The sequence below is a fragment of the Podarcis bocagei genome (genome assembly GCF_964188305.1).
Source record: "Podarcis bocagei genome assembly, chromosome: 1".
Taxonomy (NCBI): domain Eukaryota; kingdom Metazoa; phylum Chordata; class Lepidosauria; order Squamata; family Lacertidae; genus Podarcis; species Podarcis bocagei.
Window position 1 is genome coordinate 17,747,172 of NC_138125.1, and position 14,210 is coordinate 17,761,381.

The following is a 14,210-nucleotide window of genomic DNA, read 5'->3' on the forward strand; positions in this document are numbered from 1 at the left end:
TTGCTATTGGCTAAGCCAGCTGGGAATGGGGAGCTATTGGGGACTCAAGGCTGAAGAAGGTTGGCTAAGAGAAAATTGACAGTGATGAGTACAGAAAGGGAGGCGTAAATCCTCAGGAATTCTTACCTCCCGCCTCAAGCCCAACTGTTAGATCCCCCTAACTTCAAGTCCTATTATGAGACGTAAGTGGCATGGTCTGTCTTGCTCACCAGGCCCACACTCCTAGCTCAGCAGCAGACCTATTCAGAAAATGAGGCTTTAAAATGAAGATTGTACCTACACTGCCACTCTGCAAACCCGCAGGTGGGCCAAATAGCTACTCATGTGCTTTTCAAACTTCGCCAACCTGAAAACGCTCAAATACAAAAGGTACGAAATTAATTCAAAGCCTCGCAGTGGAGAAACAAGAGTCTCCGAGACACAACTGAACAGGAGGAAGACCTGGGAGGCGCTGTGTTCTCTTCAGTGAAATACCCAACGGATCAGATCGATTTCTTTCTGAAATCGTCCCTTCTGTTTCCCGCTGACGGATCTGAAGGAAGGGAGGTGGGGAGACAAGCCAGGGACAGCAGACTGGACTCATTCTGTGTCTAAGAAACACCCCGATCAGACTGAAGAGTCAAAGCAGTGCTAGACTATAATCTACTGATTCCTGATGATTTGTTGTACCAACCTCTAAGAAGTTGTAGTACCTCCTCTGACCATTTGCAAGGGTACAGCATAGAGCAGGCCAGCAGGTCTCTTCTCCAGCAATCTGCCATGGATGGTACAGATATTAAAGTTGCTGGGTCCTGCTGCAGGTACATACCAGGAGAGGCGGTCCTGTAAGTACAAGGGTTTTAGGCCGCATAGGGCTTTAAAGGTCAAAACCAGCATGGAACTGACTCCACAAAAGTTTTTCAGTGGCCAACCAGATGAAGACGAAGAAAAGTTTGGATTTGATACCACTACCCTAAGGAGTCTCAAAGCAGCTAACAATCTCCTTTCCCTTCCTTCCCCACAACAAACACTCTGTGAGGTGAGTGAGGCTGAGAGACTTCAAAGAAGTGTGACTAGCCCAAGGTCACCCAGCAGCTGCTTGTGGAGGAGCGGGGACGCGAACCCGGTTCACCAGATTACGAATCCACCGCTCTTAACCACTACACCACACTGGCTTTCCATAGATGGGAAGCTTGCAAGCAGGACCTGAGCCCCATCCGCAAAATCCAGCAACTGATATTCAGAAGCATTCTGCCTTGGACAGTGGAGGCACAGGACAGGCATCATGTCTGGTAGCCACTGAAAGTCTTATCCTCATTCATTTGCCTACTCCTGTTTTAAGCAGAATTCCCTCTGTAGAGCAACTTGTCAGGTTATTTCTATCCTAATATTTAGGAAAACTGCAAGGGTTTTCCTTTCCTGTTTCATAAAACTTTTTTGTAGGTGGGCAGAGAAGGCAGTACTCGCTTTTTAATTGTGTTGGTTGTTTCTCTTAAGTTGCTTCTCTACTGTTTTAGACTTGGCTTCTGTTGCGCTTTACTTATTGCTGTTATATGTTTTATGGCTGCTAAGTGTTTTTACGATATACTGTAAGCGTCTCCGAGAGCTTTTTGGAAGCGTGTGACAGGAAAATAACATAACCTCAAAGAAAGAAAGAAAGAAAGAAAGAAAGAAAGAAAGAAAGAAAGAAAGAAAGAAAGAAAGAAAGAAAGAAAGAAAGAAGTAGATACACCCCGAGTCAGCCATGTCCTTAACGTAACCTCTGTTCAATGGAAGTCCATGCCCTACAAAATGTAAAGAACTAAAATGCTATTGTGTCAATAACTTTCATCACAGCTGTGCCCAGAAAAAAAACTGATCAATAAAAACACCCAGTCAATGCAAAAAAAAAAAAAAGAGTAAATTGGTTTGCCAATGAATATGAGCACAGGAAACAAACAAGGAAGCAAGGATTGCCCTAGCGGCCTAGCTTACCTTCTTTGCCATTTTCTTTTTTTTAAAAAAGTTTTTATTTGACATTTTATAGTATCTTCATCGATTCCTTTATACATGTCAACATTTAACAATTTTCACCTCAGCACAGCATAAAACTATGCACTCTTATTTACACAGAATAAATGTATACAAGCACTTTTGGTCTGGCATGAAAGGTGTGTAGTACAAATGGCTGAGTTCTTACCCGCCATCTATGGCAGATCAATGCAAGTTCTGCTGGTCCTCATGCAAATCACTCTACACAAAAGCTGGCCTCTTGACATCTCTCAGTGATGGCTCACACCAGAGTGACTGGGGACCGCCTCTCCTGGTATGCCCCACAGAGGAACTTACGGTCTGCAAATAAAAACATCTTGAAGGTCCCAGGCCACAGAGAAGTTAGGCTGGCCTCAACTAGAGCCAGGGCTTTCTCGGCTGCGGCTCCAATCTGGTGGAACGCTCTGTCACAAGAGACTAGGGCCCTGCGGGACCTGACATCTTTCCGCAGGGCCTGCAAGACAGAGCTGTTCCACCAGGCCTTTGGTCAAGGTGCAGCCTGACTCCCTCCTTTGGCAATCTGCACAGAATTTTGCTTAACGGTTGCCATTAATTTGATTTTAATTAATTTTTAGAATGAGATGTTTTTAGAATGTTGGATTATTTGATTGTTGTTAGCCGCCCTGAGCCCGGCTTTGGCTGGGGAGGGCGGGATATAAATAAAATTTATTATTATTATTATTATTATTATTATTATTATTATTATTATTATTATTATTGGAGGGGCATAATAATAATAATAACAATAATAATATAAAGCATTGCCTCGACCCTGGAGAAATGCCACAGCTGAAGCCACATTTTCCACAATGCACAGAACACTGATGCTCAGCACACAGAATGAAAACATACTGGCTGAGGCTTGTTAAATACATAAACATAACTGCATTTTAGGGCAAGAAGCCTATCCAGTATTGAACATCAGTGGCATGGAAACAGGGATCACGAACTTAAACTACTGTTTCCATTTTCCTTCCTACTGCCAGCTCTGCTATGACAATCTCTGTCTTATATGAAAGCTACAGTCTTAAAAGTGCAGCTCCTCTGTAGAAACTTCTGTTCATATGGAAGCGACTCGCATCCAAATCGTACAGGCCCCAAACGCAATTTGTAAGTAGAACTCCCCGCAAGACCCTTAATGACAGTAACCTGTGCCAGAAAAGTCTCTGTGGTTGCATCGGCCACAGCGCTGAGCCCATTAGCATGACTTAGCCGAGGACTCAAAACAGGGGAACTCCTGCAAGGCCAAATCATGTACTGGTAAAGGGCTGGAACTGTTTTAAAGAGAAAAGGGCTGAGGTTCAGCTTTAGCTAAGCAGGAGAAAGAAAGAAAATCACCTCTAGTCTCTAGGACAGAAAAGGTTTAAAGGCTAAAGTGTAGATTCATCCAAGTTTAAAGAGGGTCACATTTCGATGCTCCCAGTGGGACCTAACCTTGACTCCGAACCATTCTTAATCACTTCTAGTCACAGGTTTTGTGCATTCTGTAGTGAGTCATGGCAGCTAGACTGTATAGACTTGGGGCTGCAGGCTAGTCACTCATTCGTTTTGGAAGCTCTTTCCCTCATTAACTCTAGCAGCAAGAGGTGGAAACTAGTCACAGGTACAGATTTAGTAGTATTCTGCAAGGAAACAACAGCTCTGTGAGCATCAAGACGCTGTAGAGCAATGGTTCCAAATGTGGACGTTAAGAGGCAAGAGGGTAGCAGGGAAGGGGGTGCTGGAGGTGTCAATTACTATCAGACTTTGAAAAGCTGGCGCCATTAGATCAAGTTCACCAATTTTGTTGAATTAAATAGATTTAATCGGGTTTTGAATAAACATGCAATTCATTGCTCCTGCTTCGAATTTCATTGTGTTAATATCTCCCTTAGTGGGTCATGCAAACCACTATTCTGAACAATGCGCTTTGTAGGGTAGGGTAGGGGGCATTGAGGATGAGTTTATGGAACCAGAGAGGCTGTGCTCCCAAAATATTTGGGAATCACTGCCCTAGAGTATCACAGCTCCAGGCAAAGTATGAAAAAAAAACAAGCTGAGCAAGTTGGGCACCTGTATGGTTGAGCCAGCAGCATTCTAGAGTAGGGTTTCGCAAACTAGGAGCGCTATTTTGGGACTACAACTCCCATGATCCCTAGCTATCAGGACCAGTGGTCAGGGATGATGGGAATTGTAGTCCAAAAACAGCTAGAGACCCAAGTTTGGGAAACCCTGCTCTAGAGTAAACTTGGAAGCAAACTTCAAAACACAGGACATATATATATCTATATATATCTATATATATCTATATATATATATCTATATATAGAGAGAGTTGATTTTTAAGATCACTGATATTATCATTGCCAGATCTTGATGACTCCATCCCAGCCACATGTAGCAAGGAGCGACGGAAGGACTGGATGGAAAGTTGCACACACGCAGGCCTGGCTTTGCGCGGACAGCGTGCGAATGATCCGAGCCGTGCGATAGTTGTAGAAAAACACTTTGCCCTCCGAACTCCCCGTGACGAGTAGCATTCCGTCGGGGGAAAACTCGCAGCCTATCGCAAATCCTTCAACCTGCAAGAATCCGGAATCGAAAGAGGTTAAATAAATCAAGATGTTAATTAAGGAAATGGGATATGATCTATAACCTCCCGAAATTTCATAGTGTAATAAGCATGTCAGTTTTTACCATAATGGCCTAATTGCTTCCCTAGGTGTTTATTAAGACAGCCCCATTAAGGACTTTACATTGTTAGCGGCAGCCGGTTTATACGTGACAAGGCTATTAGCAACTAATAACACTTGCAGGTATTTTAAGCTCTACTCGCTCCTCAGTTTAGTTCTAAATTAACTAAAATATAGAGAACAGGGTTGAAGTCGATTAATTTTTATCCCCACTGTAAATCAGAAGCATAAGCAGGCATTTAAAAGGGCAAGATCTATTACGAGTTTGCAGAGAGGGGAGGATACCTTGTGCCCTTCGTATATCTTCTTTTTGTTCATTCTGTAGGGCCGCAGGCTAGAGAACAAGGCCAGGTAGTTGCCATTTGTCTGAGCGACGAAGGCAGGCTCCTTAGGATGCGGTGCAAAACTGGGGCAGGTGTAACGTTCCTGTGTGGAGAATTGGGAAGAACGGCAGAAGGATAAAGCCTTGGCTCCAAATTCTAGTCCCAACATTGTACCAGGCCTATAATCGAGCCTGAGCAGAACAAAGCACATAATCATAGAATCGTGATATTGCAGAGTTGGAAGGGATTGAGGTTGAATCCTGACAAGACAGAAGTACTGTTTTTGGGGGACAGGAGGCGGGCAGGTGTGGAGGATTCCCTGGTCCTGAATGGGGTAACTGTGCCCCTGAAGGACCAGGTGCGCAGCCTGGGAGTCATTTTGGACTCACAGCTGTCCATGGAGGCACAGGTCAAATCTGTGTCCAGGGCAGCTGTTTACCAGCTCCATCTGGTACGCAGGCTGAGACCCTACCTGCCTGTGGACTGCCTCGCCAGAGTGGTGCATGCTCTGGTTATCTCCCGCTTGGACTACTGCAATGCGCTCTACGTGGGGCTACCTTTGAAGGTGACCTGGAAACTACAACTAATCCAGGATGCGGCAGCTAGACTGGTGACTGGGAGCGGCCGCAGAGACCACATAACACCGGTCTTGAAAGACCTAGATTGGCTCCCAGTACGTTTCCGAGCACAATTCAAAGTGTTGGTGCTGACCTTTAAAGCCCTAAACGGCCTCGGTCCAGTATATCTGAAGGAGCGTCTCCACCCCCATCGTTCAGCCCAGACACTGAGGTCCAGCGCCAAGGGCCTTCTGGCGGTTCCCTCCCTGCGAGAAGCCAAGTTACAGGGAACCAGGCAGAGGGCCTTCTCGGTAGTGGCGCCTTCCCTGTGGAACATCCCACCAGATGCCAAAGAGAACAACAACTACCAGGCTTTTAGAAGACATCTGAAGGCAGCCCTGTTTCGGGAAGCTTTTAATGTTTGATGTATTATAGTATTTTAATATTCTTTTGGAAGCCACCCAGAGTGGCTGGGGAAGCCCAGCCAGATGGGCGGGGTATAAATAAATTATTATTATTATTATTATTATTATTATTATTATTATTATTCCAGCAGTGCAGGAATCTTTTGCCCAACATGGGGCTTGAACCATGTTCTTTCCTTGTTTTGACGCAGGTCCACTTCCCCAGCCCTTCTTCTGTTTCGCCTGCATCTAATTTTCTATTGTAAGCTCCTCAGGGCAGGGGCCTGTCTTCTGTGGAATGCCGTGCATGGCGACGGCTACTATATAAACGTGAGAAGAGCTAAATGGAAAAAGGAAACCTGAAAATGATTTTCTGACAAACTCTCTGAGGGTTTTCTTCTCTGCCCTCTCCCCAGCTGAACCGTTGGAGACATGCACCTTCTACCCGACAACACAGTGGAAAACCTGGGTGCAAATCTGGATCCAACCCAATTTACATATTGTTGACAGTAGTATCTGTGCCCTACTCCTCCCCACTGCTTCCTTCATCTGCCTGTATGAACAAGCAATAGAGTTTTGAGCAGAAAATAATAACCAGAAGACAAATTTCTGGGTATTTGCTGGGGTGTGTGTTTGTGTCCTGTTTACAAAACTACACTCTCCCAGAGCAAAATCCTCCAACCCCTGATTTCACCACCTACAAACTGAGTCAAGGAATTTGACCCAACCCTACAACAAGTAACAAATTCACGTTAGAAATGAACCGCGCAGTATTTATTTAGTTGGTGCTACGAAAACGCACAAAGAAATCCCACATGTGTCGGAACAATCAGAAATCATTTCTATGATATGATTTAGCAGCGGCAGCAGCAGCAAAAATCAACCCTGCATACAATTTGCTCTGCTCGCTTTGCTGCACAGCCGTATCGGAGTAATTTGTACGACTGACGATCGTGTCGCTTCAGGGAGACGGGACACGTGTTGCAAATTATTCGCTTTTAACAACGAAAGCAGCAAATGTTGATGGAGGAAATGAGAAGTGCTTCTTAAAAGAAAGTTGCGCTCCTGCAAAACAGGACTCAAGCAGCCCTTTCAGGACATCCCAGTGCCAGCCTCGTTTCCTTTGACCACTTGCTCACGCTGGAGCGTGACATCAACTTTTGTGACCATCTTTCCCAATTTCTCCACATGATAGTGCGTAAAGACAAAATGCAGATCTTTCCAGGTGCTAATTTGGTAGAAATTGTTCTGCATTTATCCAACAGGAGTGTGGAGGAAGGAAATCCATATGACCATGGAGGACCATGGGCGCGGGCAGGATTGGTTTGGGGGGCAGGAATCTGCTGGGGGGGGGAGAACCTCAATTAATTGAGTACTTTCAATGCTTTTCAATATATTTTGCAGATCTCCCGTGACCTCCTCAGTAATTTACATTCCTTCTCATTGTGGTGCTCAGGCTGTGACTGATGATCAGCCCCCATACACATGAGCAGGGGTGTCAACTTGAATTAAATACTGGGGGGAGGGGCAGGTAAGCGCCCCCCCCCCAGCATAATCAATCACATGATGTGGCACATGCACACCATTTGAATGGCAATGCCCATCAACTTCCTCAAATATTTTATGGGTGGGGTTGGCTCCTAGGAGTTGACTCCTATGCACAAGAGGGAGGTATCAGCAACCTAGAAGTAATGCGACATTCGCAGAAGTTCAAGGCGTAACTTCTTCACACAGCACATAGTTAAAATATGGCCACCAACATGAGCATCGCTTATTTCCCACAGATTCCTCCCCGGAGCCAGTTTTTAGGAAGCCGCAACAGTGAAAGAGATTCACCACTTTTAATCCAAGCCGTTCCTCCCATATGTAGTACCTGAACTGTTTTTGTCTGAGGTTTTTACCATACCAGCTCTTAAACGATCTGAACCCAGACACTTACTGTTTCAATTGAATTAACCACTTCTTCTGGTGTATCAATAAAAAAATCCATAAATATTCCATATATATCATCTATCTATCTAGACATCATGGCTGGTAGCCATTGACAGCCTTATCCTATATAAAGGATGGATCAGGTCATTTGTTCCAGTGTAGAATGGACACGAGGCTCAGATGCAAAAGTCAGCTGTTTTAGAAAAGAGAGAAAGAAAGGCAAACCATGGAAGTTGTTTTGGCTCAATGAATGGTGTTTACCCTCGATGAAAGTGGAAATTGACTTTTCAGTGTATTGGGAGTGCACACAGCCTTCCATCTGAAAGATTAGAGATGGAAATTTATGAAACTAAAGGCATTTTTTAGGGGGTAATTGTTTACCCCAAAAAAACCAACGCAAACCAACCCTCAATTTCACGCTAGCTCTAGAGAGCGCAGTAAACTGCCCCATTCAATAACACTCTCCTTTTTAACTCCCAAGGAAATCATTTTGTTTAAGCTTCTGAATACATCAGAACTGAGTGCTCTGCAGTTTCTTATTCACTGAAGCGCGTTGCTTTTGAAGTGCAAATGACTAACCTACTATCACAATTTATGCACTGGATTGTGCATCTGCAAATCCGGACAAAGGCAATCACGGAAAGTTGGGAATGGGCAAGTTCTATTAAATCATCCACTCCATCTCTCCGCGAGGACAGAATTGTTCTTTTCAGAGATAAATGGATGCAAACTGACCCTGATTCTTTATGTTTTCAAAAGAGACTCGAGTTTCCGCAGACTTCCTACTATATGTGAAACAGATGGATTTATGTAGGAAACGCCTTTTAAAAATGGTGCAAAATCATTACACTGCACAAGATGGCGGTTCTAAAAGCAGCCAGCTTCATTCTTCAGGAAGTTGCAAGAAACTAACAACAGGGAGGTGTCTAACAACTTCCTGTTCCTAAAAAAGCAGGTGTAGGGAATCTGTTTCTCCTGTCAAGAGCCTCATTTCCACAAAATAATCTGTTAGGGCAGGCTTCCTCAAACTCGGCCCTACAGATGTTTTTGGCCTACAACTCCCATGATCCCTAGCTAGTCTCAAAACATCTGGATGGCTGAGTTTGAGGAAGCCTGTGTTAGGGGCACCTGAGAATAGTGGGTGGGGTCACAGCCAACAGTTGCCAGAGCAACACCAAAGTGGGAGGAGCCAGATTAAATGCTTGGAATTTGAAACTAGGCCAATGGCCACAGCTTCCCTAGCTGTGCCAAAAGCCCAAGACTGAAATCTGAGAGCGGGTTCACGTTTCATCCCACAGAAGTGCACAGGAATGACCCCCGAGCTACTGCAGAGGGCGGGATTCAGGCAGGGGCACCAACTTGAATAAACTCCATAATTGATCACAAGACACACACACCATTTGAATGGCAATGCCCATCAACTTTGAGAGGGCATTGCCTCCTCAAATATTTTATGGAGGAAGTGAAGGGACCTTGACCCCTAGGAGTAGGTTCCTGTGGATTCAGCTAATGATTCCCATCTGTGGAAGCCTGACTTCCACCTTTGCAACAGGAAGCTTTCCCCCTCCTGTCCCCATGTGCACCCCCCCCCCAAAATAGCCCTGCGGAGATTGGGAGAACCCCCCAGAGCAGGGCGTGGGGAGAGGAGAGGGGCGATCATTCTGCCTGGCAAGCCGAAATGTCTGCCCTGATGGAACAAGACATAACACAACACTCCCAGGGTACATATGGCTATACAACATCTATGATCCTTGTCCTCTCATTTTTAGTGGAGGTGCCTGAGTCCCTGGTTCACAGGTGAATTTTAAATGCAATAGCAATAGCCTTGCAAGCCTGAAGCTTGCTCCTGTGTCCCACTGTGTGTAGTCCCTACACACCAAAGGAAAGTTATGAATCAGCTTTAGAGATATTTAGTATAAGGAGGATTTCTTCCTAGGAGGAACACAGGGACCTACCTTTTATCAGACTATTATGCTGTGAACCCGCCCTGAGATCTACAGGTACAGGGAGGCATACAAATTTAATAAATAAATATTTGTCCAAAAAACTTCATCAAAGACTGGGGGAAATTTGTGGGTTATTTGAAAGGTTACCGTACACATGTAAGTTCGTTAGCAGGCTTAACTTAAACCAGACAGTTAAAATTAATGCTAAAGGAAAACTAGGGAGTAATTAATAATTGGAATAATGAAGGAAATGCAGTGTTACAAATCTTTAAAAAAAAGAAACCACAAAAGGGGGGGAGTTAAAATAAACATATTTGTTGGAAAATATTGGATCTGTATTTTTGTCAAAATATTTTTGAAAAACTGAAAAATAAAATTTATTATAAATAAATATTTGCCCAACCAGCCCAGTACAGACTATTCTAAATGGGAATAGCACTACAGAGTCTCAGTTAGAGTCTCAGTTAGAGAGCCAGTGTAGTGGTTAAGAGCGGTAGTCTCGTAATCTGGGTAACCGGGTTCGCATCTCCGCTCCTCCACATGCAGCTGCTGGGTGACCTTGGGCTAGTCACACTTCTCTGAAGTCTCTCAGCCCCACTCACCTCACAGAGTGTTTGTTGTGGGGGAGGAAGGGAAATGAGATTGTTAGCAGCTTGGAGACTCCCCAGGGTAGTGATAAAGCAGGATATCAAATCCAAACTCTTCTTATTATTATTAGTTCCCACTACCTGCTACCTAATTCCCTTTAACGTGCCTTGCCAGGGACTGAACCTAGGACCATCTACCTGCAAATTACGAGCTCTAACACTGACCCACAGTTCCTCCTGCCTGTGACTAGAAGACTGAACTTCTGCATCCTCTCCCCAAAACTGAGCAGTGTGACGAATAATATGTTTCATGATTTGACAGCTACAAGGAATCCGATTGGAACTCAAGAATGTGCTAGAGAACCAATGGGGACGTGGACAGAGCGATATGTCTGATGTTCCCGAGTTCCAATCCTACCTCAACCATAAAATAATGGTTGCGGCCAGGCAGAGAGCTGTCTGGTTACAAGCCCACGGAGTGAGAGGAATCAAGGACTAAATAATCAAGAGATTAGCATGCATGCGTGAATCAGCTCTTTGCTACATCACTAATCAGCCCAGGTTGACATTTCTAACGGTGCGCCACCATGCATATTTACTTCAGAAGCAAGTCCCACTGTTTTCAATGGGGGTTCACTCCCTGATGAGCATGCATAGTAAATGAAATATAAATATACTTGAAACAAATGCACGAATAGTTCTCTGGTTCGTTTGACATTTATAATCAAAGAGTAAATTAAGGGCTGTTAAAGAAGCATAATTATTGTCTAAAATGTGCTTCGTACAAAAATAAAATAAAACAATGTAAAAAATGGCTTGAGTACAGAAGTGTCAGTTGCAACCTTCCATTGTAAAGCAAATGTGATCAGTGTGTAGCAAAATGGAACCAAAAACAATTTAGATCAGGTGCTGCACAGACGGACTTAATTACCGTATTTTTTGCTCTATAAGACTCACTTTTTCCCTCCTAAAAAGTAAGGGGAAATGTGTGTACGTCTTATGGAGCGAATGCAGGCTGCGCAGCTATCACAGAAGCCAGAACAGCAAGAGGGATTGCTGCTTTCACTGCGCAGCGATCCCTCTTGCTGTTCTGGCTTCTGAGATTCAGAATATTTTTTTTCTTGTTTTCCTCCTCCAAAAACTAGGTGTGTCTTGTGGTCTGGTGCGTCTTATAGAGCGAAAAATACGGTAACTTAATAAGGCTCCAAGATGCTGTTGAGAAACGGGGCTCTTTCCAGGCTGACAAGAGTTTGGGAAGTTTACTTGGCACTGTGGAAAGTGAGAAGGTGATTATTGTTATCATTGCTAAGACTGCACTACCTGGGCCTAACAATCTGAAGCTAGCAAGATACACAAACAATAGTCTGGAGTCACAATCCTCCGCCCTAGCAGACTCCCGGGCAAGGTGCCATTTTTCAGGCAGCTTGCTGATCCAGAACTCAAGATGTAAAGCTATCAATTCAAGGATAATAACACCTTGAAGAAATTAATATTGTAGTGCTCTGACAAGAACTTGGGAGCAAATCCCACTGAACTTCATGAGGCCTACTTCCAACTATCCATGCAAAATAATGAAGGGTGCTCTGCTGTTTCTCCTGAGCTCTGCACCTACAGATTGCAGCACAATGCAGCAGAGTCCTGTTGGATGAAGGACAAAATAGTAATAATGCCAATACTAATAACAATTAGAAAGGGGCACGGGTGGCGCTGTGGGTTAAACCACAGAGCCTAGGACTTGCTGATCAGAAGGTCAGCGGTTTGAATTCCCGCCACGGGGTGAGTTCCCATTGTTTGGTCCCTGCTCCTGCCAACCTAGCACTTCGAAAGCATGTCAAAGTGCAAGTAGATAAATAGGTACTACTCTGGCGGGAAGTTAAACGGCGTTTCCATGCGCTGCTCTGGTTCGCCAGAAGCGGCTTAGTCATGCTGGCCACATGACCCGGAAGCTGTACGCTGGCTCCCTCGGCCAATAAAGCGAGATGAGTTCCGCAACCCCAGAGTCGGCCACGACTGGACCTAATGGTCAGGGGTCCCTTTACCTAATAACAATTATTCAATTTCTTACCTGTTCTTTCCCATACGGTCCCAGAGTACAGTATTAAAAACAGTTTAAAATATATTACAAGCTCACGAATAGGATCAATCCTAATATTTATATATCTCTCACAAGGGTCAAAGGCCAGGGTAAAGAAATGCACCTTCAGCATACAAAGGAAACTCCACAATGAAAGGACCAGATGCGTTTCTGTGGGGAAGGAATTCTACAACTTTGGGGCTGCCACAGAAAAGGCCCTGTCCTAGGGCATCCATCCTCTCTGTAAAAGCACTCACAATACCTGAGAGTGGTGAAACTACTAATAGCCGCCACCGCCCCCTCTGCTGATCTTAACACCCAAGAAGGTCTGTAGCGAAGGAGGGAGTCATTCATATATTTTGGGCCTGAGTCATTTAGGGTTTTGAACGCTAATGTGAGCACCTTGAATTGGGCTCAGAAACGAACAGGCAACCAATGCAGCTGTTTTAAAAAATTCCGGACCAGTTTCCGAGTTTCCTTCCAAGGGCGGCCCCACAATGAGTGCATTGCACAGTCTAGAAATTAGTAGAGCAAGGAGTACAGTGGCCCAGTGATCTCTGTCCAACTTTGGCAAACCAGCCGTAGTTGGCAATTGGTTCTCCTAGCCACCAAGGACACCTGAACCTTCAGTGACAATACTGGGATCCAAGACTACCCCCAAGCTATGGACCTGCTCCTTCCAAGGGACTGCAAACCCATCCAAAACAGTCCATCTTCCCACCTCCTAGTTCTGAGGATGAATCTTCAGCATCCTTTTGACTGATTTCAAATTTGTTTCAGCAGCTTCCAGAGAAAAATTTGCTCTGGGCTTTTTTCTTTTCTTTTTTAACGGAATAGTGATTGAGCCATCGTAGAAGTAAATAAAAAAGTAAATAAAAGTCTCACATGGTAGATTTGATTGGAGATCTTTGCAGCTGTGTGGAAATCCCAGGCAATGATGGTACGGTCAGCTGAATCTTGGCTTACTGCATCGGTGCTGGTAAGAAATTCTTTCCCTTCAGGGAGGAACATGATATCTAAGGTTTGCTGTACCGCAGCTTTGTAAACTTTTATTACCTGTGGTTAAAAAAAAAAAAAGATTAAAAACCATAAAACAACCGTTGTTCCGGTGGCTTCTCAAGACATATTGCCTTTCCAAGCAGAAGAAGGCTATTTTAATGCAAAACATTAGTGGGTCACAAGAAGAGGAGGGAGAATGTCCATTCAAGTTCAGGGGAAGAACTCAAGATGGAGGTGGGACCACATTGGCTTTTACATTTTTAGCATGCTCTCTAATCTCTGCACACATACCAAAACACTGTCATCTCTCACGGTTAAGGCTGCAGATATGCTATACATTTAAAGCACATGACTTTGCCCCAGTGATTCCTACAATGCACAACAGCCTTAAGTAACTACAGTTCCCATGATTCTTTGAGGGAAGTCATAGGCTCTAAATGCATAGTCACCTTTTTAGGTCAAAGCTGAGAAATCTATGCTAAGAGATATAGTTGGTGTAACCCATAGTTACGGTACTAGAACAATACTGGTTCTCAATCAGGATACTATTAAAATGAGACAACTGCATTCCACCACAACTTCCAAGGGATCATGCATGGCACACAAAGCAATTAAAACTTCTTCTTTTTCAGTATCTGCATGCTAATAGTAAATTAATTTTTATTTCTGCAAAGAAATGATCACACATGGGTAACTCCCTGAGAAA

At 44.2% G+C, this 14,210-nt stretch overlaps 1 protein-coding gene across 3 annotated transcripts in view; it reads right to left on the minus strand.

Moving 5' to 3' along the window:
- Positions 1-1,546: 1,546 nt before the first annotated feature.
- WDR25 (WD repeat domain 25) overlaps positions 1,547-14,210 on the minus strand; it is a 105,649-nt gene continuing 92,985 nt past the window's right edge. For 2 of the 3 annotated variants that reach the window (XM_081193123.1, XM_081193124.1), the window contains exons 5-7: positions 13,391-13,561; positions 4,968-5,108; positions 1,547-4,571 (exon numbers count right to left, since the gene is read on the minus strand). In XM_081193123.1, coding sequence (XP_081049249.1) covers positions 4,350-4,571; positions 4,968-5,108; positions 13,391-13,561 — 534 coding nt within the window. In that variant the 3' untranslated portion in view covers positions 1,547-4,349. Of the gene's footprint in view, positions 4,572-4,967; positions 5,109-8,159; positions 8,218-13,390; positions 13,562-14,210 lie in introns of all 3 variants that reach the window. The other variant, XR_014007910.1, reaches the window with a different exon arrangement.